The sequence below is a fragment of the Chrysemys picta genome, chromosome 9, assembly GCF_011386835.1.
Source record: "Chrysemys picta bellii isolate R12L10 chromosome 9, ASM1138683v2, whole genome shotgun sequence".
Taxonomy (NCBI): domain Eukaryota; kingdom Metazoa; phylum Chordata; order Testudines; family Emydidae; genus Chrysemys; species Chrysemys picta.
Window position 1 is genome coordinate 100233153 of NC_088799.1, and position 23362 is coordinate 100256514.

General features: G+C 42.9%; 1 protein-coding gene across 3 annotated transcripts; it reads left to right on the forward strand.

Moving 5' to 3' along the window:
* The first annotated feature begins 3057 nt into the window (after nt 1-3057).
* MOSPD1 (motile sperm domain containing 1) lies at nt 3058-23031 on the forward strand. Of its 3 annotated transcripts, none has more exons than XM_065557358.1 (6): nt 3058-3077; nt 9250-9507; nt 9705-9780; nt 13227-13450; nt 19287-19448; nt 22635-23031. In XM_065557358.1, exons 2-6 carry the CDS (start codon nt 9354-9356, stop codon nt 22664-22666), a joined length of 648 nt encoding a protein of 215 aa, XP_065413430.1. In that variant the 5' UTR covers nt 3058-3077; nt 9250-9353; the 3' UTR covers nt 22667-23031. The 3 variants fall into 3 exon arrangements, with proteins under 3 accessions (XP_065413430.1, XP_005301120.1, XP_065413429.1); XM_005301063.5 differs by lacking the exon at nt 3058-3077 and adding an exon at nt 3299-3494; XM_065557357.1 differs by lacking the exon at nt 3058-3077 and adding an exon at nt 4262-4376.
* Nucleotides 23032-23362: the final 331 nt, after the last annotated feature.

Below are 23362 nucleotides of genomic sequence, written 5' to 3' on the forward strand. Positions count from 1 at the left end.
AGCAAGTAGTCAGTGGAGCCAATTGTTATTCAGTATATGAGGAGGCCTGGGGAACTAGACATTTTATTCTGAAAGGGAAATGAAAAAGAAAATGCATTTTTATAATATTCCAGCTGTTTTTTTTTTTTTTTAATAAATGAGCCGGATCAACTTTTGAAGCATGTTCACGACTACTGCATTAGGGAACTTCTGCTAAGACAGGTTTTCAAACAAAGAAAACATGCTATATTTGATTAGTGCATAATACAAGGGTCCTCGCTTTCCAAAAGTACTCTGAATACTCAAAGTCTGCCAGCATAAATATTTAACAAAAATTCTTCAGCTGATTTTTAACAGACTGAACATTAAGCTGTTTTAAGTCTCTCAAAGAGAAATATTATGTATTACCAGAATATTTGCCATTATTATACTTTCACTGCATACATTTTCAGAGATTCTGAAAAGATTGAAATTTGTATATTAAGAATTAAAGATAAACTGAAATAGCAAACAATATGTGGTTGTAAGATTCTAATTCCTGGTGCAGACATTAGTGACTGTATGACACATAGGAGACATTTGTGAGAGGATGGGTGTTAGCACTATCATCTTGGCTAAGTTCCAGTGTAATGCCTTTCTTCCTATTTTAAAATCCCCCTATAATTACAACTGGACATAAAGTCACTTCCTGTCCTAAATTGCTGCATATTTTTATTGTGAAGTATTAAATGGCTGCTGTGTTCCGCAATGGAGGTGGCTGTATTTCAGTAGTCAGTAGAGTGCATCATGTAACTTATAAAAGATCATAGAATTATAGAATATTAGGATTGGAAGAGACCTCAGGAGGTCATCTAGTCCAATCCCTTGCTCAACGCAGGACCAACACCAACTAATCATCCAGCCAGGGCTTTGTCAAGCCGGGCCTTAAAAACCTCTAATGAAGGCGATTCCACCACCTTCCTAGGTAACCCATTCCAGTGCTTCACCACCCTCCTAGTGAAACAGTGTTTCCTAATATCCAACCTAGACCTCCCCCATTGCAACTTGAGACCATTGCTCCTTGTTCTGTCATCTGCCACCACTGAGAACAGCCGAGCTCCATCCTCTTTGGAACCCTCCTTCAGGTAGTTGAAGGCTGCTATCAAATCCCCCCTCACTCTTCTCTTCTGCAGACTTAATAACCCCAGTTCCCTCAGCCTCTCCTCGTAAGTCATATGCCACAGCCCACAAATCATTTTTTTTGCCCTCTGCTGGACTGTCTCCAATTTGTCCATATCCAGGGGTGAAAGTAACTTAAAGGATTTACCGGTACCTCAGAGTCCTGAGCGGGGGCGTGGCCTCAACCGGAAGAGGCGTGGCCTTTCAATATTTAAAGGCCCTGGGGCTCCGGCTGTGAGCCCTGGGGCCTCTAAATCACCCTGAAGCTACCAGCTGCAGAGGCGGCTGGGAGCCCCGGGGCTCAGGGGCGAATTAAAGGGCCTAGGGCGCCGGCCGCTGCGGAGCTCCAGGCCCTTTAAATCACCGCGGGAGCCCTGCCGCCACTACCCTGGGGCAGCAGGGCTCTGGTGGGGATTTAAAAGGCCCGGTGCTCCTGCCACTGCGGAAAGCCCTGGGCCCTTTAAAGCGCCACCGGAGCCCTGGCGGGGATTTAAAGGGCCCGGAGCTCCGGCTGCTGCGGGGAGCCCCGGGCCCTTTAAATCCCTGCCACAGCTCCGGCAGTGGGGCTCGGGCGGCACCTTAAAGGGCCCGGGGCTCCCCGCCCTTTAAATCCCTTCCGGGACTCCGGCAGCCGGGCTCGGGCCGGGATTTAAAGGGCCCAGAGCTCCGGCCGCTGCAGGGAGCCCCGGGCCCTTTAAATCACCGCCAGGGAAACCAGTCCAGTCCGGCACGGTGTACCGGCTCTTGCTGGTACACTGTACCGGCTTACTTTCACCTCTGTCCATATCCCTTCTGTAGTGTGGGTACCAAAACTGGATACAATACTTCAGGTGTGGCCTCAGCAGTGCAGAATAGAGGGAAATAATTACTTCCCTCGGTCTGCTGGCAATGCTCCTACTAATACAGCCCAGTATGCCCTTGACCTTCTTGGCAACAAGGGCACACTGTTGACTCATATCCAGCTTCTCGTCCACTGTAATCCCCAGGTCCTTTTCTGCAGAACTGCTGCTTAGCCGGTCGGTCCCCAGCCTGTAGCGGTGTATGGGATTCTTCCTTCCTAAGTGCAGGACTCTGCACTTGTCCTTGTTGAACCTCATCAGATTTCTTTTGGCCCAATCCTCCAATTTATCTAGGTCACTCTGGACCCTATCCCTACCCTCCAGCGTATCTACCTCTCCCCCCAGCTTAGTGTCATCTGCGAACTTGCTGAAGGTGCAATTCATCCCATCATCCAGATCACTAATAAAGATGTTGAACAAAACCGACCCCTGGGGCACTCCGCTTGATACCGGCTGCCAACTAGACATCGAGCTGTTGATCACTACCCGTTGAGCCCGACAATCTAGCCACCTTTCTTTCCACCTTATAGTCCATCCATCCAATTCATACTTGTTTAACTTGCTGGCAAGAATACTGTGGGAGACCGTATCAAAAGCTTTACTAAAAAGTCAAGATATATCATCACACCCACGGCTGGATTCTGGAATCCTGCCGTTTGAAAAGCCAATCTAAATCATTCATCTGTTTTACTTATATTCATTGGTACAGAAAACAAACTGCAGGCTGTTAGCAATCTTACCGCCTGGAATGATCCATCAGGGTTACGCATTCACACAGTAGCGCTTAAGGGCCCAAATCAGAACCAAACACGCGCCGTGCTGGGTGCTGCACACCCAGGAAGATGCGGTCCCACCAAAAACCGTTCAGTGTTACAAAGCCAAAAGACCACATGGGAATGTCACCAACAACAGGGGGAGGTGGGGGCAGCACAGGGAGGCCAAGGGCCACTGCCAGGCACGTGGGTCCCTAGACTGTGTCTCGTTTGTTTCTGAGTCAGGGATGTTCTCCTAGGGTCAGGTGACCGCAGACAAGTGGCCCATGTACCACCAGAGGCCGGTTCCCCACAGACGAGGGGAGACCTCCCACCTGCTGTGAAGTAGGTCAGTGAGACTGTCCCTAATTAGCTGGGGGCGGGGGGTGTCCGCCGGGCTCCCTCACCGCCCGGGGGTGGGGGTGGGGAAGAGGGTGTCAGCCCGGCAGGTTGACCCGGCCCCGCCCTGGCCCAGCGCTGGCCAGGGGCGAAGAGGCCCGCGGGGCGCGAGCCCTGGGAACCGCCCGGCCCCAGCCCCAGCCCCCCCGGGGGAGACAAACGGTCAGCGGCAGCAGCGCGAGCCGAAGCGCGCGCGCGGTGGGCGGGTCATGACGTCACTCGGAGAGGGGGGGGGGGCGAGTCAGCCACGATCCCGGCAGCCATAGCGACGACGCTTCCTGCAGTGTCGGGCGGCGGGGAGGGGGGGGGCTGACAAAGGGGCTCCCCACAGGCAGCCGGCGAGCCAGGACCCGGCGGGCCCCGAGGGGTGAGTGCGGGAGCCGCCAGGGCCTGAGGGTTCCGCGGCTCCCCCCGGCCCGAGGCGGCGGCGGCGGGCTGCGATCCCCGCTTCTGACAGGCCGGGCGCGGCGGCGGGGGCGGCGGCGGCGAGATCCCCGGCACCCGGGAGTGGGGCAGGGACGGGGGCTGCCCGCCCGAGGCAGCTCGGATCCGGGCCCCCGGGGGGGAGAGCCGGGGCCCCGGGGGTGGGTGTCCTATCCCCCCGCCCCCCCGGTTGGAGCCGCGCTCCCGTGGGGCGGCTGGGCAGCGGCAGCTCCGGGCCTCGCGGGCGGGTGCAGAGGGCCGGGACCCCGGGCAGCGCTGGGTCGGGCTCTGGCCGCGGAGCCCCCCCCCCCCCCCGCCCCGCTGTTGACAGGTCCCGGCACATCAACCTCGTCCGGCCGCTGTAAACACGCTCACGTGGAGCAGCCGCAGAGCCGCCGCGCGGGGGCGCTCCGGAGCCTGGCTGCCCCCGAGCCGGGACAGGGCGCTGCAGCCGGCCGCTGGCCCCCGGGGAGCCGTACCCGTCCCCTCCCGGCCACAGGCACCCAGCGGGGTCCCGAGAGCAGCAGCCAGGCTGGGACGGGCCTCGCTGCCGGCTGCCACTTGCCTGGGGTGAAGGAGGAAAGGGTTGGGAGGTCACCCCAGCCGGCCCGTTCCTCATGCAAGGGAGAGGGAATCTGAAACCCTCATCCTCAGCTCGCCCCTCCGCTGGGTTCGGCTGTTTTACTCTGTGTTCGCCCCGATCTAGGCAATCAAAAGCTGGGACGTCTCCGAAAGGAAGAAGGGCAGGGCTCGAACTGGGGGAGCGGGGCATCGAGGGGCGAGCTGATTATGCCATAGCTTTACTGCTGGAACATATTTTGTAAAAGTGAGCGTGTGCCAATACTTCCCCTTCTCGTGCCCCCGCTGAGGCATTACAGTCAGACCAACTCTTTGTCAAGGAACAATGTTAAGGACAGTGGTACACAAAGGGTTGGCCAAGATGGACTCTCTTTGTCTCATTAGTATGTTTAGGAAAAACAGATTTCCCCCCCCCCAGCTAGCCCAACTCAAAAATCAGTTTCTCAGAGATGCTTGGATTTCTTTTTTCCTGATTGACAGCTTTACCTGACCTGGAAAAAACAACAACATACAGTATTAACATACCCAATTTCCATTTTAAAATATTGTAAGCCCCACAAAAATAAGGAAATTCAGGTTGAGATTGATTTACATTATTGAAAATCCTGCATTTCCTAACTAAAACAGAATGGATCAGAAATTGTGCGCAAGTGTTATTTAGTATTTCCTTGTTTTTGTCTTTGTGACCTAGCTAATTTTATCAAAGTATAATTTGTAGCATTCATCATTTAAAATATCTTTCAAGTGAAAGAATTCCTGCAGAAACTTATAAAATTGGACACAATAAATCATGCTACTAGTATCTCATTAATATGATGTAATAGATAATACTTTGGGATTATTAGATCTCAAAGCACCTTGCAAGTATTACTTGCATTTCACAGTGCCATGTGAGGTAGGTAAATAGTAGTACAACCATTTTGGCTCCCCATCTGCAAAATATGCTTCTGAGTAGCCCCATAGATTTAAATGGGACAACATACACACTTCAGTACCTTGCTGATTAACTGAGGCCTTTAGTTAACAATCCGAGGCACAGAGAGGTTAACTAATTTGCTCAAGATCATACAATGAGTCAATGACAGCTAGAAATAGTAGAACCTAGCTGTCCTGACTTCTGATTCTGTGCTCTAATCACTAGATAACTCTCCCTCCCAAGTAATTCCAGGAAGTTTAACATGTAGATTGTGTAGGTATATATTAAGGCTATCTAAAATTACCCTGATAAATAAACAAATAGAATGAGATTCCAACAGCTCCATCAATTTTAATACTTAACTTTAACCTCAAACTGTATTGGATTTCTTGACAAATCTGAAAGGACAAGAATTTCTTACTGGTCTTTTAGTCTGTAATGATTCAGAAGGGACTGTGTCTTACTGTGTCTATGCATAATGAAAACATGTCCATATCTGGATCATATTTTGGAACTTGACACAGTTTATCAATGGGGACAACTTTTACAATAAGCATTATTTAGCTAGTACAGTGGTTTTCAACCTTTTTTCATTTGTGGACTCCTAAAAAATCTTGAATGGAGGTCAGACGCTTTTGAAAATCTTAGACATAGTCTGCAGACTACTGAGCTAGTAAACGATAGCTCCAGTGCAATGCCTTGTATGTATTACATTGTAACAAGACTTCTTAAATCAGAGATGTGCAGTTTAAAATCTCAGAAAAGTAATGTACATATTAAGGTCTTTTTAAAGATTAGCTCATTGTTCTGAATAAATTGCTTACCCAATTTCCCCCTTTAAAAAAAAAGCCATTTGTACTCCTGAATACAAAAAAGGAGAATAGACTATGCTCAGAAACCATGGTGATGAGCTGGTTATAAGAACATGAATAGAACAGAATCTTAAATTTGAAAACTTCTTGATTTTATTTTCACTTTTTTATTAAACTAAAAAGTAGCCAAAAATCAAAGTTCTATGCTTGGAGAAATAAGTTACATTTTAGTCCAGCTTTTCTCTGCCAAGTTAAAACCTCTTGTAAAAAGGGGTTTCTAAGGGAAATGCTGGCAAAGGAGTGCTATCATGACACAAGCAGTGTACTTTTAGGTACTTTATGGAGGAAGATTCCTTTATTGAGCGGGAAAGGCATCAGTGTAGAGTAGCTGTCATACTGTATAGTCTGTTGGCAAAACAGCTAACACTGCTAAGATGATATGAGCTGTGTGCAAGAGGATCCTTGCACCTGCAGAGTCTCATTGACGTCACTGAGTCCACCTGTGTGGATTAGTTTGCAGGAAGCCTTAGGCCCTGATCCTGCAAAGATTTATGCCCATGCTTAGCTTTGTGTGTTGTTAATAGTCCCTTTGATTCTAATGAGCTTTGCAGTTATAGACCTCTTTTCTAAAGCACTTTGAAATCTACTATGAAAAGTACTCTATAAGACCTAGGTATTATAATTATACCAGCAAACCCTTCAGTATAGATGTAGCTTATAAAAAGTGCTTTTACTAGTTTAGTTTATACTGATTCAGCAAGCATAATAAGTTATACTAGCAAAAGAGCTTTTATGCTGGTATAACTATCATCATAAAGGCTTTTGCCAGTAAAGCATTGTCACAAAAAAAAGTCACGTTCCTAACTGATGTTGCTATGACGCAAAAGTCTAGTGTACACCTGCCTTGTCCTTCATATTGGTGAAAACTTACCACTTTCCATTGATACCAGTTTGAATGATAACTTTTTACCCAGCCAATAAATGACAAGTGGAAGCAAGAGCATGATGCATATGTATATTTAAAAAAACAAAGAAAAAAACATGACATTTGGAGTTGAGGTAGGATCAGGGAATCTGCAATGAATCCAATGCACGTGTTAAAATAAAAAGAAACAATACTAAAATGTAATTGAAGAATAAAGAATCACATTTATTGGAACTTTAGTAATCCAATAAAATATTTCAAAATATCCAAAAATGTATTTTCTGTTAGTTATTCAGTAATGTAGTAAGTATGTTTAAAACAATCATTAGAAAAAAATCTTTTGTGCAGTTTGGCCAAATGCATATATGTAGATTTTATATTAATGAGAACTTTTAGTATCTTATTTCTTATGTTCTTGACTTGCTTACTGTATATTGCACTATAATTAGCTTTTCCTGGAATTCTCTCTTCTTTTGCCTGTAAGAAATAGTTTATTTGAAAACGGTTTTGTATTCCTGTGAGCTGGCATTCTTTCAAGCTAGACCCTGATCCAGTTCTTGTATGTTTGAATGAACCTGTGAATATTATTTAGCAATAGCACATTAAGATGCTCAAGTCCTACTAATTAGACTTGCTGTGCAAAATAATTGCAGAGCTTATTCATCTCTTCTGAAACAAAAAGTATTTACCAAAATTCTGAGAAGAGCACAGAATCTAAATTGCCATTTGCTGATATGTAGCCTAGTTAAAAAGTGTTTTGAAAAAGAATTAGAACATCAGTCAGGAATATCCTCATCAGGGATTTGTTATCAAAAGAATATAATTAGCATTCTAGTCTACTAGAAAGTAATCCTGGGTTCTGAAAGGAGATTGGATTTTAGGAAAAAAAGATACCGGAATAAGAACAGTTAGTCTTTGGGAAGGACAATATGCACCTACTCTTTGGAGAATTTTTAAAAATAAATTAATATATATTTTTAAAAAGTTTTTACATCTTGAACCAGAACTAAATTCTGTACATCGGGTAGAGCATGTACTAGTGATTTTAGTCCCTTTTGGATGTTTAGGTATCAAAAGCTGAAGTTTTGTGAAAATTAGCTCTGCTATAAAATATTGGCACTTTGAAATCTAATTTCATGATTTAAAACAGAAAATGAGGCATTTATTTACCATCCATAGCATTAGGGCTGTGTCTGCACTAGGGAATTCTAGAAACAAAATTACCACGGTGCAACCACCAGTTAGGCTGCAGGTGAGTAACAGGTTTAGTTGATGTGGTGGTAAAATGCTGGAAACCACTAGGAGCCTCATCTCCATGGGTGACAGCCACGTGGGATTTTAAATTAACATTTCCTAGTGTACAGCCAGCCTAAGAGTCTCCAGTCAGACTCTTGGTGTCCTCCTGGGATTATTAGCCTGTAGAAAACATAGTGAAATACTATTTTAGGCCACAATTCTGCAAAAACTTAAACACCTGCATAACATCATGCACTGTGAATAGGCTTGTTCACTACAGTGGAATTACTTAGCGCATAAAGGCAAGCATCTGTATAAATATTTGCAGGATTGGGGCCTTATTTTTATCTTATAAATTACATTTGGAAGTGTGATATGAACAGGTTGTGGGATTTTGTTTTTTGTTTTGTTTGGATTGAGATTCCTGAAATTAACTTGAAAAATCTGGAGGGGGAAAAAGATATTTTGGTTACACACTGGGAAAAACAATCATTCTTAATGTCAACTTAAATAATAACTACAAATTTAGCATCCGTAAATGTGAGGAAAAATCCAAAACCTACCCTGTACTATCGAATAGTGACAAATATCTTATACATCCTACTTGATTTTTAATTCACTGCCTTTACACTGAAATACTATTATGATCAGACTTCAGAGGTGCAATTAGACGAAGAATGAAGGTCTTCCTGATTCTTTTGTTCTGAATCTTTGCACTGTGACCTGGCTCTCATACAAACATGATACATAACATATTGTACTGTACCTTGGGATGTTTCAGTTAGTCCGCTGGTGTGCTGTCATGTTGACCAATATTGTCTCATTGTTTCCTTGTACTCTCCTGTCTGTCTGCCTTGATCCACCTGGTGTCTCTTGTCTTATCCTCAGGTTATAAGCTCTTTGCTGTCTTTTTGTTCTGTGTTTGTAGAGCCCTTAGCACAGTGGGTCCTGGTCCATGACTGAGGCACTACAGCAATACAAATAATAATAGTGAAAGGAAGGCATATTCACTTACTTTACTGCAGTTTTTAAAATGGATGAAAACAAAATGTCAAAGATGAGTAGAGTTATGTTAGTTTAAAAATTTTTGAAGGCACTTAAAATAATTATAAACAAGCTCAAAACCAAATGTCAAGCACTGTATCTATGTATCATCTGCTGTCTGATTCGGTTCTATCTATGGATTTGTGAAAACAAACACAATCATCATTCCATTTCCTTTCTTCTGCAGAATTGCCAAAATGCGTTGGAATTCTTAAATGACTCAAAACCAGAAGTCTGTTTGGGATACAAAATCATAAGAGCAGAAGAAGCAGCAGGAAGGATTCGGTGCCAATGCAGCAACAAAAAAGACAGCCAGAGTTAGTGGAAGGAAATCTTCCTGTTTTTGTGTTTCCTACGGAGCTTATATTTTATGCAGATGACCAGTCAACACACAAACAGGTGTTGACTCTATATAACCCCTATGAGTTTGCCTTAAAATTCAAAGGTGGGTTTCTTAGGTTCAGTTTAATTTAAGGTTTCCTTTATCAGTCTACCTGTAGTTTATATAACAAACATAAGTTATGAAAACTATCGTGTTATGCAAAAATTCAGATTTGTCTTTTACCACCCTCTGTTTGTTTATTAAAATTTGTATTGCTGCTAGTTTATACTATGTAACCACCAGTGTCCTTTTCATTTCAGTTCTTTGTACAACTCCAAATAAATATGTTGTTGTCGACGCTGCAGGTGCAGTGAAGCCTCAGTGTTGTGTTGATATGTAAGTAAAAATAGCTCAGTTCTCCTTAACAGTTGAAGATTTGAATAACTACATCAGCTAATTGTATGTCTAAACCTCAGCTAGTATTTAAAAGGCACATTTTAAACTACACATCAGAAAATGTTAACCTCTAGTCCCACTACATCATTCAGATTTTGTTAAACATTAAAATATCTTAGTGCTTACGCAAGTTGCTTGGTAATTCTAAATTAGCCAGAGAAAATTAAATACTTTACTATATAAAGTAAATTCCTGCTTTAATCTGGTAAAACCTGCTATATACCTCTACCCCGATATAACGCGACCCGATATAACACGAATTCGGATATAACGCGGTAAAGCAGCACTCTGGGGGGGGGCGGGGCTGCACACTCTGGCGGATCAAAGCAAGTTCGATATAACGCGGTTTCACCTATAACACAGTAAGATTTTTTGGCTCCTGAGGACAGCGTTCTATCGGGCTAGAGGTGTATTAATGAGCAGAGACACATTGTGTGCTGCTAAATTTTATGAATTAGCAAGAAAAGTCAACAAACAGTGAATCAAGGACACTGAATCACAAAATGTAAGTTGTAAAATTATTTTGGCAAGTGTACAGTACTCGTTTAACAATCTCATAGTTTTGCGTTCTCTTGGCTCTTTCCCCCGTTTTTGTACTTTATGGCAGGGGCATTGGATAGGTGCCCCTTTTTACTTGTGTAAATATGAATAAACAATAGAGTGCTAATAAATAGATCCTATGGTATAGTTTTAAAAGTAAGTCGTACTAATATGAAGCACACTAGAATACTTTGCTATAATGTAAGGTTTTTTTGCTAAGATGGGTGAGATCACCAGGCTTGGGTTTTTTGGGGTGAGAATTATTTGCAGATTGGCAAAGTGAGAATCTGTGAAATTCTAATATGCATGCTTTCCATGGGCCATATAACGTAGTGAGTATACTTCTGCTGCCCTGTTCAGTGAAGATACTCTTGCCTACCATTTTTTTAATCTCTCGTCTCCTTCCTTGACCCCAACTCACTCGCAGAGAAGGACTGATGCGCAGTTAAGCGTTACCTTCGAAATCCCCAAATGTTAAATAAGGCTTCTGGTTTTTTGCTTTAACCATGATTTATCAGTATTGACTGCTGTAATTCAGAGCAGAAAAAATTGGTAAATATTCATTTAATTCAAAATAGCCTGACATGTTTCAGCTTCTGTATGTTAGCTTCATGCTGATCTACATGACTTCAAGGCTGCAGTGTGTGTCTCATGAGCATGAAGTATCCAAAATAAATAAAGAAAAAGAAAATTGGGTTTTCTGATTAAACATTTATTTACCCCCAAAAGCATTCTTTATATTTTCTGGCCACTAAATACCATTAACGAAAGACCTACTTGTAATGAACTTTTGGTTCTCTGCAAAGCAAATGACACTACTCTGATATGAGGCGCCAATCTGGTACTGTGGCACTGGCCTTATCAGGAGTGATTGGGAATTTCAAGGGAGTAGCCAACTAGCACTTCCCATTAAAAAGCATCAGTGGGTAGGGATAGCAATCCTGTTAAAGGCACAAAAATGATCAACACATACCAGTGCATGGAATGTTTCTATTACTGTAATTCAGTGAGTCATTCTGGTCTCTATCTGATCTTTATGGAATTTTGATTGATTATCTTTGGGTCCATCTCAGAAAATATTAGTTTCCTTAGTTAGGTCTCCAAGAATATTTTTTCAGCAGCAAATACCCAACCCCGTTTTGGGGGATGTTGTCTCAATATGGGTAACGTTCTTGGAACTATGTTTATTGCTGTAAGGTTAAGATATGAACTGTGTTGTATACATATGGCCCTTTGCCAGATAAACCAATATTCTACAGCGCTTCTAATTATGCAGTGCTCTCCAGTAAGAAACAGGAGAATGTATCTGTTTATACGGGTCTGTAGAAAAACATCTATTTGCTTGACAGTAACTGTGTATGCTCAAACAGAATCTTTACGTAATGCTGTGCTAATACTGATGCATAGAAGCATGGTACTAACAATAGAAAAGAATTTAAAGCAACACAAGAAGTCTTAAAATAAAAATCAAAGGCTTGAAGCTGCAGCTCTGACATAAGCAAAAGTGCATGCCCGAGTAAGGACTGCAGGGTCAAACCTTCGTTGCTCAGTGATCTACTCAAGACAGAGCCCACTCTTCACCAAGTGGCAGTTGCCTAGCCACAGGTGAAATAAATTTACTTGATGAAACTCCATCATGGCCAGTCTCATTTGCTTCTGAGGTTACGAAGAAGCTCCTATGTTCAGTAAGCATATGGTTTACAGGCTGATGTATTTCAAACCTCTGTCATTCTCTGTTCCCTTTTGAAAGCCCTGCTTAAACTACATGTTAATTTTAGGCATACCCACAAAGGCTTGTTATTAAAATACTAGGTATCTTAATGTGATCACAAAATCCAGTTTCTTAAAATTCAGTCCAAAATGCAGACATCATGGGGGTTTGTGCAGTAGTAGAATGGTGAAGTGACAAGTTTCCTGGAACAGTGTTAAAATGGCACTACCCAATGCCAGTGTAGTTAGAAAGCTTTATTCTTAGGAGTTTGCAGCTTTCTCTGGGCTGAAACTTGTCAGACTGCACATTTCCTGAAGCTAACTGGCTTAAATATGGATTTTCTCTTAGTAGCACTTAAGATCTCTCAAAAGGTTTTTATGGTCATTCAAGTAAATAATTTGCATTTTGGACAAAAATAGTTACAATACCCATTATGATGGCTAAATATTGTGGGATTTTAAAACGAGGTACACATGCATTTTTATAATTATTTATAGCTACAGTGAAGACCCAAGTATCGGGGGTAGCCGTGTTAGTCTGTATCCACAAAAACAACAAGGAGTCCGGTGACGCCGTAAAGATTTACAGATTTATTTGCATCTGAAGAAGTGGGTTTTTACCCATGAAAGCTTATGCCCAAATAAATCTGTTCGTCTTTAAGGTGCCACCAGACTCCTCGTTGTTTTAGTGAAGACCCCAGTGAACAAACTGCTGTTCGTAGAAGAGAGGTACGGAAGAGATTTAGTTAAGCTTTGCTCTTTATGGGTCCTGTGTGAGACTTGACATGAAGTACTATAGAACTGCATCATCTTGGGTGCTCAGATAGTGGTCGTGGGCATAATATAAGTATCCTGACCCCTGCCTTGCAGTTGAAACCATGCAGATGAATCTCTTGAAAGGGCTCTGCATAGATGCAGGGGTCTACCCATACAAGTCAGTTGCAGGTTTCTCAACAGAATGTAAGAGATGTATCCACAGAGCAGTGAAAAGATCTGCGAAATTTAACTACGTATCTAGCTGAAACTCTTAGAGTGGTTGGGTTTTGCTTTTGAAGATGCCCCTAATACTTTTGTGATTGTGAATATAATTATTTTAGCTTCTAAAAGAATTGCATAATTTTTTTTTAAATCTACAGTGTGATTCGTCACAGAGACGTTCGGGCTTGTCACTATGGCGTGATAGACAAATTCCGTCTCCAAGTGTCTGAACAAAGCCAGAGGAAAGCGTTAGGGCGGAAAGAAGTCATTGCTACACTACTTCCATCTGCAAAAGAGCAACAGCAAAAGGAAGAAGAGGAAAAGAGAATAAAAGAACACCTGGCTGAAAGTGTCTTTTTTGAGCAGACTTTGTGTCAACCAGGTAGTTAAAGTCTTACCTAGCCCTCTTCTAGAACAAACCGTTTGGTCCAGCTGAAATGACTGGAAAGAGGTTACACTATAAGGAAGATAGTCTAAATTAACTCCATTTTTACTTTCTTGTAAGAGTACACTGGTTATTGTTAAGAGTGGTTATGGTGCTCCAGAGCCCACGCTATTGCTCTCTTGCTTATGTCCTCTTTAGTCAAATGAGAGAGCTATAAACTACCATTTGCCCCTAAAGTTACATGGGCTATCCGAGTTTGGTTAATTTGCGTAATGTGTCTTTTAAGGGTCCAATCCTACTACACAAGCAAATTCCAACTGACTTCAGCAGGAGATGTGGCTACAAAAGAAAGGATTGCAGGACCATGCCCTTGGAGACTAATTTGTTCTCTCAAAGTGTGTCTCCACATGTATTTTTGTCTGTCTCAGAACTTCAATCCTCCACCTCCTGACCAGCAGCAGATACAGTCAGACACTTTCCACACGTGGCACTTCTTGTGTGCCATGTTTTTACCTCTGAAATGTACAGAAAAGGGGAGTTACAAATATCTGCTATGCACGTGCACTAGTGTAGAGAGTAGGTGATGTAACAGCAGCCATGGCTGAAGCATGAGCTCTTGCAAATTAGGGGTGGCAGGGCGAGAAGGCTTGTTAACTCATTGATTGTTTTGTTGTCTTCTAAGTCCAACATTTAGGCACCACTGGCTTGCACAAAAGCCCTGCACAGCTGCCACCTAACCCTGTAGAGGTGTCTAGAATCCCATGGCTCCTATGTTTCCACCATTAAAGTACTGACACTGCCCAGCAGCTGCGTGCCTAACTCACCTGTGCCCCAGCAGGATTCACAAAATAGGGATTCCCCTGCCTCTCTTGCCTTCAGGGCTTAATCTGATAGGTGTGCTTCGGGCAGTGGTTCTCAACCAGGGGTACACGTACCCCTGGGGGTATGCAGAGGTCTTTGAAGGGGTACATCAACTCATCTAGATATTTGCCTGGGTTTTCAAACAGGCTACATAAAAAGCACTAGCGAAGACAGTACAAACTAAAATTTCATACAGACAAAATGAGACCGTAAGCAATTTTTCATTAACAATGTGCTGTGACACTTTTGTATTTTTATGTCTAATTTTGTAAGCAAGTAGTTTAAGTCAGGTAAAACTTGGGGTACACAATACAAATCAGACTCCTAAAAGGGGTACAGTAGTCTGGAAAAGTTGGGAACCACTGGCTTAGGGCATGTCTAAACCCACACAAAATGGTGAGGGTAGGGTCCCCCTTATAACTTTTATCCCAGTGGTTAGAGTGCTCAGGATGTGGGAGACCTGGATTCAAGTTCTTCCCGCATGATATGGAGCAGGGATTTGAACTTGGGTCTCCCACTTTCCAAGAGAATCCATAATCACTCTGCTGTGGGGCAGATCTCTCCTATCGAAGCTGCCCACTTTGTATAAATAATTAACTATACAATGGCCCAGAGAGAGAATGACTAAGTCCCGCTTGTGAATCCCACCCTAGGTAACTTTGCATAGAATTATAGCAGTGTAGGACTGGAAGGAACCTCAACAGGTCATCTAGTTCAGTCCCCTGCATTCATGGCAGGACTAAATATTATCTAAACCATCCCTGACAGGTGTTTGTCTAACCTGCTCTTAAAAATCTCCAGTGATGGAGATTCCACAACCTCCCTAAGTAATTTATTCCAGTGCTTAACCACCCTGACAGTTAGGAAGTTTTTCCTAATGTCCAGCTTAAGCGACTCTTGCTGCAATTTAAGCCCATTGCTTCTCGTCCTATCTTCAGAGGTTAACGAGAACAATTTTTCACCCTCCTTCTTGCAACAACCTTTTATGTAATTGAAAACTATTGTCATGTCTCTCCTCTTCTCCAGACTAAACAAACCCAATTTTTTCAATCTTTTTTCATAGTTCATGTTTTCTAGACCTTTTCATTGCTCTCCTCTGGACATTCTCCAGTTTGTCCACATCTTTTCTGAAATGTGATACATGAGAGAATTCCTCTTGTTAAAACAAAAGAGTGACCAACTATCTCTACATGATGTAAGTCCCAAATTGGCAGGGGATAGTTATGTTCTTCAGTGGAATGTATCTTCGTACAATTTTTAAAAAAGATATTGTAACCATGAGTGTTCCCACTTGATAGTTTAAAAAAAACAAAACAAAAAAAACAGGTTTAGGTCTGATCCCAAAAACCCAATGGTGAGTTTCTATTGACTTCAATGGGATTTGAATCAGACATATACATGATCTCTTATGCCTCAGGTTATAAATCAACCACTAATTGACGGAGATTGGGAAGAAACTTTGCTGTGGTCAGGCTATTTCATTACAGGATTCCTTGTGCCTTCCTCTGAAGCATCTGGTACAGGCCACTGTTTGAAACCGAATATTAGATTATATGGACCAGTGAGCTGATGCAATATGGCATGCCGGTGCATAAGAATCTAGTTTGTTACCATACCATATTTGCTAAGAATGGAGCAGACAGAGCAAAGGAACAGTATAATGAGTGTGCAAACTAAGAACATCTGATTGGTAGGGTTAAAAGGGGACCAGCATTGCTGGCATGCCTCTGAGAACTGCAAAATCAGTTTAGAAAACAGGAGCCATTTTCATGTATGCTTTGAATCCATACTTCAAAAACCTAGGTATAAACCTTGGCTAAATGCTAATGGCTCTAAAGATTCTGCATGAAGATCTTTCAGACTCCAACATACCAGTAACTCGTTAAAAAAAGGAGGGGGAGGGGTAATCCAAGGTGTTTCTAGAGCCTTTGAACAGTTACCTACTGTACTACAACCAGTAAGGTGTGCTAAGAATAGGGTTCTATCCTTGTCTGCATTCTCTTCTTTTGGCACCATTGGACCTTGTGTGTTGTTAGAAAATGGGCTCTAGTGGCCGAATCACTGCCCCCTACTGGATCAGTGGTGTTAGACAGCCATAGTGCAGGTGCAGGTCCATCAGGAGGAGGAATCCAAACCTTTTATGCAGGAGAGGGGCCTCGTCTACCTTGAGCACTGAAAAGGGACAGTTGTCAGGGATCCTGCCTATTTAGGGTTGGGGGGCTTCTTTAAGCTGGCACGTGCCAATTCTACTCTTCTCCCTTGATCGCAGTTGAGAAGGGGGGAACTTTTTTGGCCTAAGGGAGCCTGCTGCCTATTCCTGGCTGAGCTCTGTTCTGGAGCTGTAAATAAAGGGAGACTTCTTCAGGCTGTGCCGCCCCTTTAAATATTCTTCCCTTGCTGCCTGTCAGCCATGGAAGAGCCTGTGCCCTAATAAGCCAGGGAATGGAGTCGGTGTGCTTGGCACATCCCCAAGCATTGCTGAAACATCCCATTGCCATGTCTATAGTAATGAGCTGTCAGACTCCAGCGCCGGGGAAGGGATGGGCTTGGGCAGCGCTGTGAAGCCACATTCCAAGTGTCTGCCTCAGACCAGGGAGCAGCCCCACAGCTGTAGAACAGCGGGTGCTCGGGGAGTCTTAGCCCTTAGGTCCCCTGAACATAACTGAGCAATACGTCACGAAGAATACCCTGAAAGTGCAGCAGTAAAATTCAGTATAATCCACCAACAGCAAGGGCAGCTTCCAAGCTCCAACCCTCCCCCCCCTTTCAGCACTTTCCCACCCAGAAATGCCTGGGAAAAAGATGAGTTTGCAATGTACCCTGAAGGCAGTTGATCCAGGACCAAGTGGGGGAGTGAATTCGAACGCTGCAGAGCCCTCGCTGAGAACGTCCAGCCAACAGACCCTTCTTGCTTATACCAACATGGCTGCAGCTCAAGGGCTTCTCCTGGTCTCCGACATAGTAGCACACAGAGAGAGGCAGTCTCTCAGTGCCGAAAACATTTAGGGCCTTGTAAGTCAATATCAGCACCTTAAACTTCATCCAGAAACCAATAGGCAGCCCGTACAGATCACAGTGTGCTGGTTTAATGTGTTTGAAGTAAGGTACTTCACTTGCCACGTGTGTGCTGCATTCTGCGCCAGCCTGCATTTCTGGACGGCTTTAAAGTGTAGCTCCATGTAGCGCATATTGCAAACATCGGTGAGAATTGCAAGGTCCTCACCTGAAAGAAATAGTCACAACCTCCTGGCTATATGTAAACGATTTAAAAAAAAAATGACCTGGCCATTTCTGCTTCCTCGTCTTCTCTGGTCTGTCTAGATGAGTGGAAACAGTGGTGTTTTCTCTAAGAATGTGTTAGCTAGCCTATTCTACAGCTCTAGTGCAGACCTGTGAGCTGGTCAAGTTGAAGCCTAGGGGAAGCTAATCCAGGCAGGTTCAATTTGCCAACTAGCAGATGCTAATTGCAATTTGCTGCACTAGAGTTTTAGGTGGTGCATGTTATATGTCCTAGCCAAGACCAACTTCTGCTTGCAGCCGGGAGTCCAACCAGTTCTGTACATTTGGATCCCAGTTATTTATTTATGCCTTTCCCGTTAAACGGATATGGGTTTTGAATAATTTTATATTCAATGACAATTTCTTTAATTCACTGTTACATTTTCAGTGTAAGATTTTTTTTCCGTGAGGGGAGAGCATGCTTGTAAGCCATATCTATAGGTGTACCTGATTTTGTTAGCTTAGAATCTGCATATTAATTGATTGCTCAAGCAATACTTGACATTTGACTTTGTTTTCTGGTACTTAGCTTCTGGGCAGTACAAAATGATTAAAGTGAGGCAGACATCTGAGGTTCTTACCATAATCAAGCATCACTTTCACTGGTAATGTGAAGAGTTATCAAGGTTGTCATAAAAGGAGCTTAACAAAACATAATATTTACAGTTCCTCTGAGGGAAGAGAGGTGTTGTAGAAAACCTACCTAACCTAGATTGCTTCCACAGAACGCGAGGGATAGTGTTTATTCCTTTGTCTTAATCCATAAGAAAGCCTTATTATTGAGTTATTTTCTGGATTTTTTTTTCAGGGAGATAGCATCTTTGTATCACCCTATATAAATAATAAATTCATTGTACCTTTGTCTCCAAGTCTGTAAATTGGGCTACAGAACTGCAATCTTACCTGTGATATTAATCCAGCATCATTCACTAAAAAGAAACTACATAGTGTCCCACTGTTGAAAGGTTTTATTAGTATGTTTGGGTTAAATGTGCTACAGAGATAGCCGTGAACATGTGGTGCAGGTCACCCCCTTATATTACAACATGTGTTTTGTTTATACTACACATTTTTCAGGAACAACTGTAAAATGTTTTAGGAGGAATTTTTAAGAATATTTTGGTATTATTTTTCCTCACTCCAAGTCTGTAAGCCAGGCTGCCTTCTCCCCATGAGCCTAACTCTACAGGCATCAAAAGGAGAGAGGATCATAAGCAACAACATTTTCTAAAGCATGTCCAAAACAGCTCTTCTGTAATCATCATGTTGTGATTACGTTGAGATCCGAATATACCAGCGCTGGAAACAAATGCCTTACATCAGTGGCCTGTGTGGATTCCCAGTCTCCAGCGATATCATGGGCTGTTAGACCATAATCGTGCCATGGGAACAAAGACCCTGCGCCTCCCAGTAGTGTGAGTTCAGCACTGGAGATAGGGAAAAGAAGGAAACGTGTTCGTAATTGTCTTCCTTTACGAAAAAGGATGTTTGAAAGTGGGCTGGTGATTTGAAATGTTAAAATGAATCCCAGCAGAGTTGGAGAAATGGGCAGAGTGTAGAGGAGGTCACCATAGGGGCATGACAAATGCAACGTCTCACACACGTGCACTATAAACGTTTTTCCAGACTGCAGAACATTTAAAGTTGAAGTGCTGCAGACTTTCATTGCAATGAATGCCATTTTATTTTTCAGAAAACAGATCTGCCTCGTCGGGACCTAGTTTACTAACAGTCTTCCTGGGAATAGTATGCATTGGAGCACTAATGCTACCGACACTGGGGGAAGTGGAATCCTTGGTGCCTCTCTACCTCCATTTAAGTGTGAATCAAAAGTTAGTAGCTGCTTATGTTTTAGGTAAGTGTTTTGAAAAGGATTTTTTAAACAGCTTTTTTCCAGTCTCTACTGGAGTCAGTGTCGATCAAAGGAACTTCTGTGAAATTCACTACTGGCTTGATGAGAAGATGTACTTTCATGTCTCGGGGCCAGGGTCAAGACTAATTTCATTCGGTTCCATCTCCCCTTGTACTTAACATAGAAGGTCACAGTAGTACTCGCTGGTGTTGAGACGGAAGCCCTCACCATTAGCAATGTAAGTGTTCTGGACAAGTGTCTTATTTGACCCTCAGAACAGGAACCTAGCGTATAGGCGTCTACTCCACCTCATTTGTCAAAGAAAGCTATTGGAATACATTGCTGTTTCCTATGGATTATTTGCCAGGACTTCTATACTGTAAAATTGTAGTTCAGTCATCTTATCTATTGATATTGGAAATTCCTTCTCTTCATCCCCTCTAACCCAGAAGAGATCTAATGTGAAGAGCTGTCTCCTTTTACCCACGAGAAACAGAACTGCACTTAAAGGGTGAATGGACAGGGACAACACCTGTGTCTGATTCCCAAACCTGTGACTTGCTCCTTAAAATGGCAGGAGTGAGAAGGCAGCCCCTTATCTCATGGAGAGAGTGCCTTGTTACTCAGCAGCAACCAGTGCTGACTTAAAGGAAGGTAGCATTGGACTCGCTCTCTGCTTTCCTATTGCCTGGCTGAGATCAGGACTAAAATGAGGATGAACAGCCTGAAACTTAGGCTAGATCTGATTGAGGTGATGCTAGTGGGATGGTTGCTTGTCCAAAGTGTACATCTGTTGCCACGGAGAGAGGATGGTGCATCTTCTCTTCTCAGGCTTATACCTGTAGTAACTAGGTGGGTTGGTGGGAAAGAGAAAGGCATCTTTGCTTTTAGTTCATAGTCACTTTTTTTAGTTAAATGCTTTACATGGTCCCCTGCCACATGGCATAAGTGGCCATTATGCACTAATTAATAAACCCAGTATGTGGTGTTGTGAAATGAGTTAGATAAGCTCAGGTTCTCGCCAATTCCGGAAGTCATAACTTTCTATGCTAGTGCCTGCTAGAGGGTATGTTTACACTAGAAACATAAGTCGACCTATATTAGGTTGACTTACAGCCACCACAGTAATTACTGTGTCCACACTACCCTCCTTGGGTCGGTGGTGCGCGTCCTCACCAGAGCACTTCCATGGATGTAAGAGGGGCACAGTGTGTGGAGATGAGAGCCTGGTCTCTCAGCTCCGCTGGCAGCTCCTGTTGGGCTCCCGGCCGGCTGCCCTACCCCTCCACTCCCCGTTCCATGCCAGGAGCGGGGAGGAAGCTGCCGTGTGCTCCTCAGGAAGCCATGAAATTGATAAGGCTGCTGGGCTTCCAGCGGGGAGTGGGGGTCCAGCCACCCAGCTCTCCAGGGAAGTGTGAGAGCAGCTGGATTCTAGCTGCCTGGTTTTCTTGACAATTTCATGGCTCCTGCCAACAGCCAGTGTAAGGAATGCAGTGTCTACACAGACACTGCGTTGCCCTAACGACACCGACATAAGCCCTACGCCTCTCGAGGAGGTGGAGTTCTTTTGTCGTGTAGTAGGGCACTTACAGCGGCAGGAGCAAGGCTGTAGTGTAGACACTGACATCATTAGGTCAACATAAGCTGCCTTACGTCAGCGTAACTGTGTAGCGTAGACCAGACCATAGTCTGAAGAACAAGTTGAGGTTTGTGAATGGTTGAAGTGCTTATCAAAGGGAAAGTACTCCTGCAACTGTGCTCCATGAATTCTCAATCCTGGACCTCTTAAATAGAACCCACAACTTAGGACATTGGATGGCAGCAGCAGGCCAACACCAGCACATTGTGACCGATCTGCATTCAGGCGGACTACTGTGCAGGTGCAGAGTTTTAACCTCCTTTGATACTTCCACCGGAGCAAGGGGTTTTTTAAGCTATTGGTTAACTAATTTTAACCCCTGGATGATGTGAAACTCTCAATGTCCAGCAAATTTTCTTATGACTGATAGAGTAATCTCAGAGTTACCTGGACTTCCACTTTAAAGATGTGCTGAGGCAGAGGATATGAGCATTCCAGCGGAAGTATAGTTTTTGGTTCATGGAGCACTACTTTACTTGCAGCTCTGTGTTTAGCTGCCTTTGGACTCAGCTCGCTCCACCATCTGTCAGTTACTACTGCACAATTACAGGGCTCACCAAGTGCAGCATGAGGTGCTCTGCGCTTGCAGGTCTGGACTCGAATATATTATCTGTTTCAGAACCTGGGCTAGTCAGACAAGTAGGGTCAAGCAAACCAAGTCAAACAAAATCTGCCAAACGGGGTAGGTTCATTTCAGGTTTAAGTGTAGTGTCAGCAGTTCAGCGTTAATACCGGGAGCAGTTGAAGGTTGCATGATTAGTGCTAGAGAACCTATTTGTAAAAAAGCAAGTTTGACACTTCTCTTAAATCTGCTCCCCGCTGATAGGGGAAGGCCTTTGGCAGTGGAGGTAGCGATAGATACAAGCGCAACAGTGCCAAACACATTTAGGCACCTCCCCGTTGACTGTCGCTCTGCTGCTGGTTGCACACTCTGATGGGTGCTGGGGACGAGTCTGAGGGAACTTCCCGCACTGTGTGAGTGATGACAGGAAGTCAAGCTGCCCACATAACTGTCTACAAACAAAGGTGCTGTTAAATGCACTCAGCTGAAATGAAAACAAGGTTTCAGTTACTTAGTTTAGGTGGTGCCAGCAATATTTATATTAGAAAAGCACCTAAAGGCCTCAACCAAGATCAGTGCCTCATTGTCCTAAGTACTGCACATGCAGAGTAAGACAGTCCCTGCACAGACTCTAACTAGCAACAATAGGTTAATTTCCAGACAATCTGATCCATAATTGTTCACTGAACGTGCATCGCTTCTGGCACTGAAGTCTCTGGATTTGTTCAGACTGGATGATCTAGACATGATTAGTTCTTTAGAACTAACATTTTAAACAAACATTGATTCTGATTAAGCCAAACTTTGGTTGAGTAATATTTGAAAGTTATTCCTATAAAATATTTTAAGTGAAATATATGTAAAATTTCACACTGTAGATTTATGCACTCTTATCTTGTTTTCTGGCCTGTGACAGGCAACTGTTAGATCTCTATTTTGAATGTTTTATTCAGTTAAACTAAACTGTTTTTCATTTCTCATCTTTCAGGTCTCATCACCATGGTTATCTTGAGGACATGAGTAATGACTTAATTAGATGTAAAAAAAAGAACCCCAACCTTATCTTACTATATATTTACATCATGAATGTGGACTGCCTTTTACTCTCATGTGACGTATTAAGATGCTAGCAAAGCTATTCAGTGATTTAAAATACTTTCAAAAGTGTAATATATTTTAACTATGTATAACTATAAATAAACAAGAAGACTCTTAGGTGCTTCTGTTACAGCTATGGAATGTTTAGTGATATCTGTGAAATTATTTTGAAGAAACTTTTATATCTACATCTACTGTACAAAACATATTAAAGCAACATTTGTTATTTTAAATCCATGTTCACATCAGTGTTTGAGCACTATAAAAGCAAACTATTCATTCGGAAAGGTTCATTTGTTTATTCCATTGCTGTAAGTACAGAGGTTACTACATAACATTTTATGTATAAATACCAGCATGATCAGAGTTTACATAAGGCTTGTCACTTAAGTTGAAATTTGAAATTCCATCACTAAAAACTATGAAATAAATACATTAAGTTTAGATGGAGAAGTAATTCATTCTCAATTCCTGACATCAACAACAAGTATATGGGGTATAAGTTCTTCTTAACTGCGGAATCAGTTATAGACATTTTTGCATCATAACTGTAAATCATAAAACATTTTTGTAATTAATTTTTTTATAAATACATGTAACATACAAATGTAGCAAGAT

Coding starts and splice junctions, on each gene's coding strand:
- MOSPD1 (XM_065557358.1), top strand. CDS start 9,354: ATGCAGCAACAAAAAAGACAGCCAGAGTTAGTGGAAGGAAATCTTCCT. Junction 13,451..19,286: donor GCAGACTTTGTGTCAACCAG/GTAGTTAAAGTC, acceptor TTTATTTTTCAG/AAAACAGATCTGCCTCGTCG. Junction 19,449..22,634: donor AGTAGCTGCTTATGTTTTAG/GTAAGTGTTTTG, acceptor CTCATCTTTCAG/GTCTCATCACCATGGTTATC.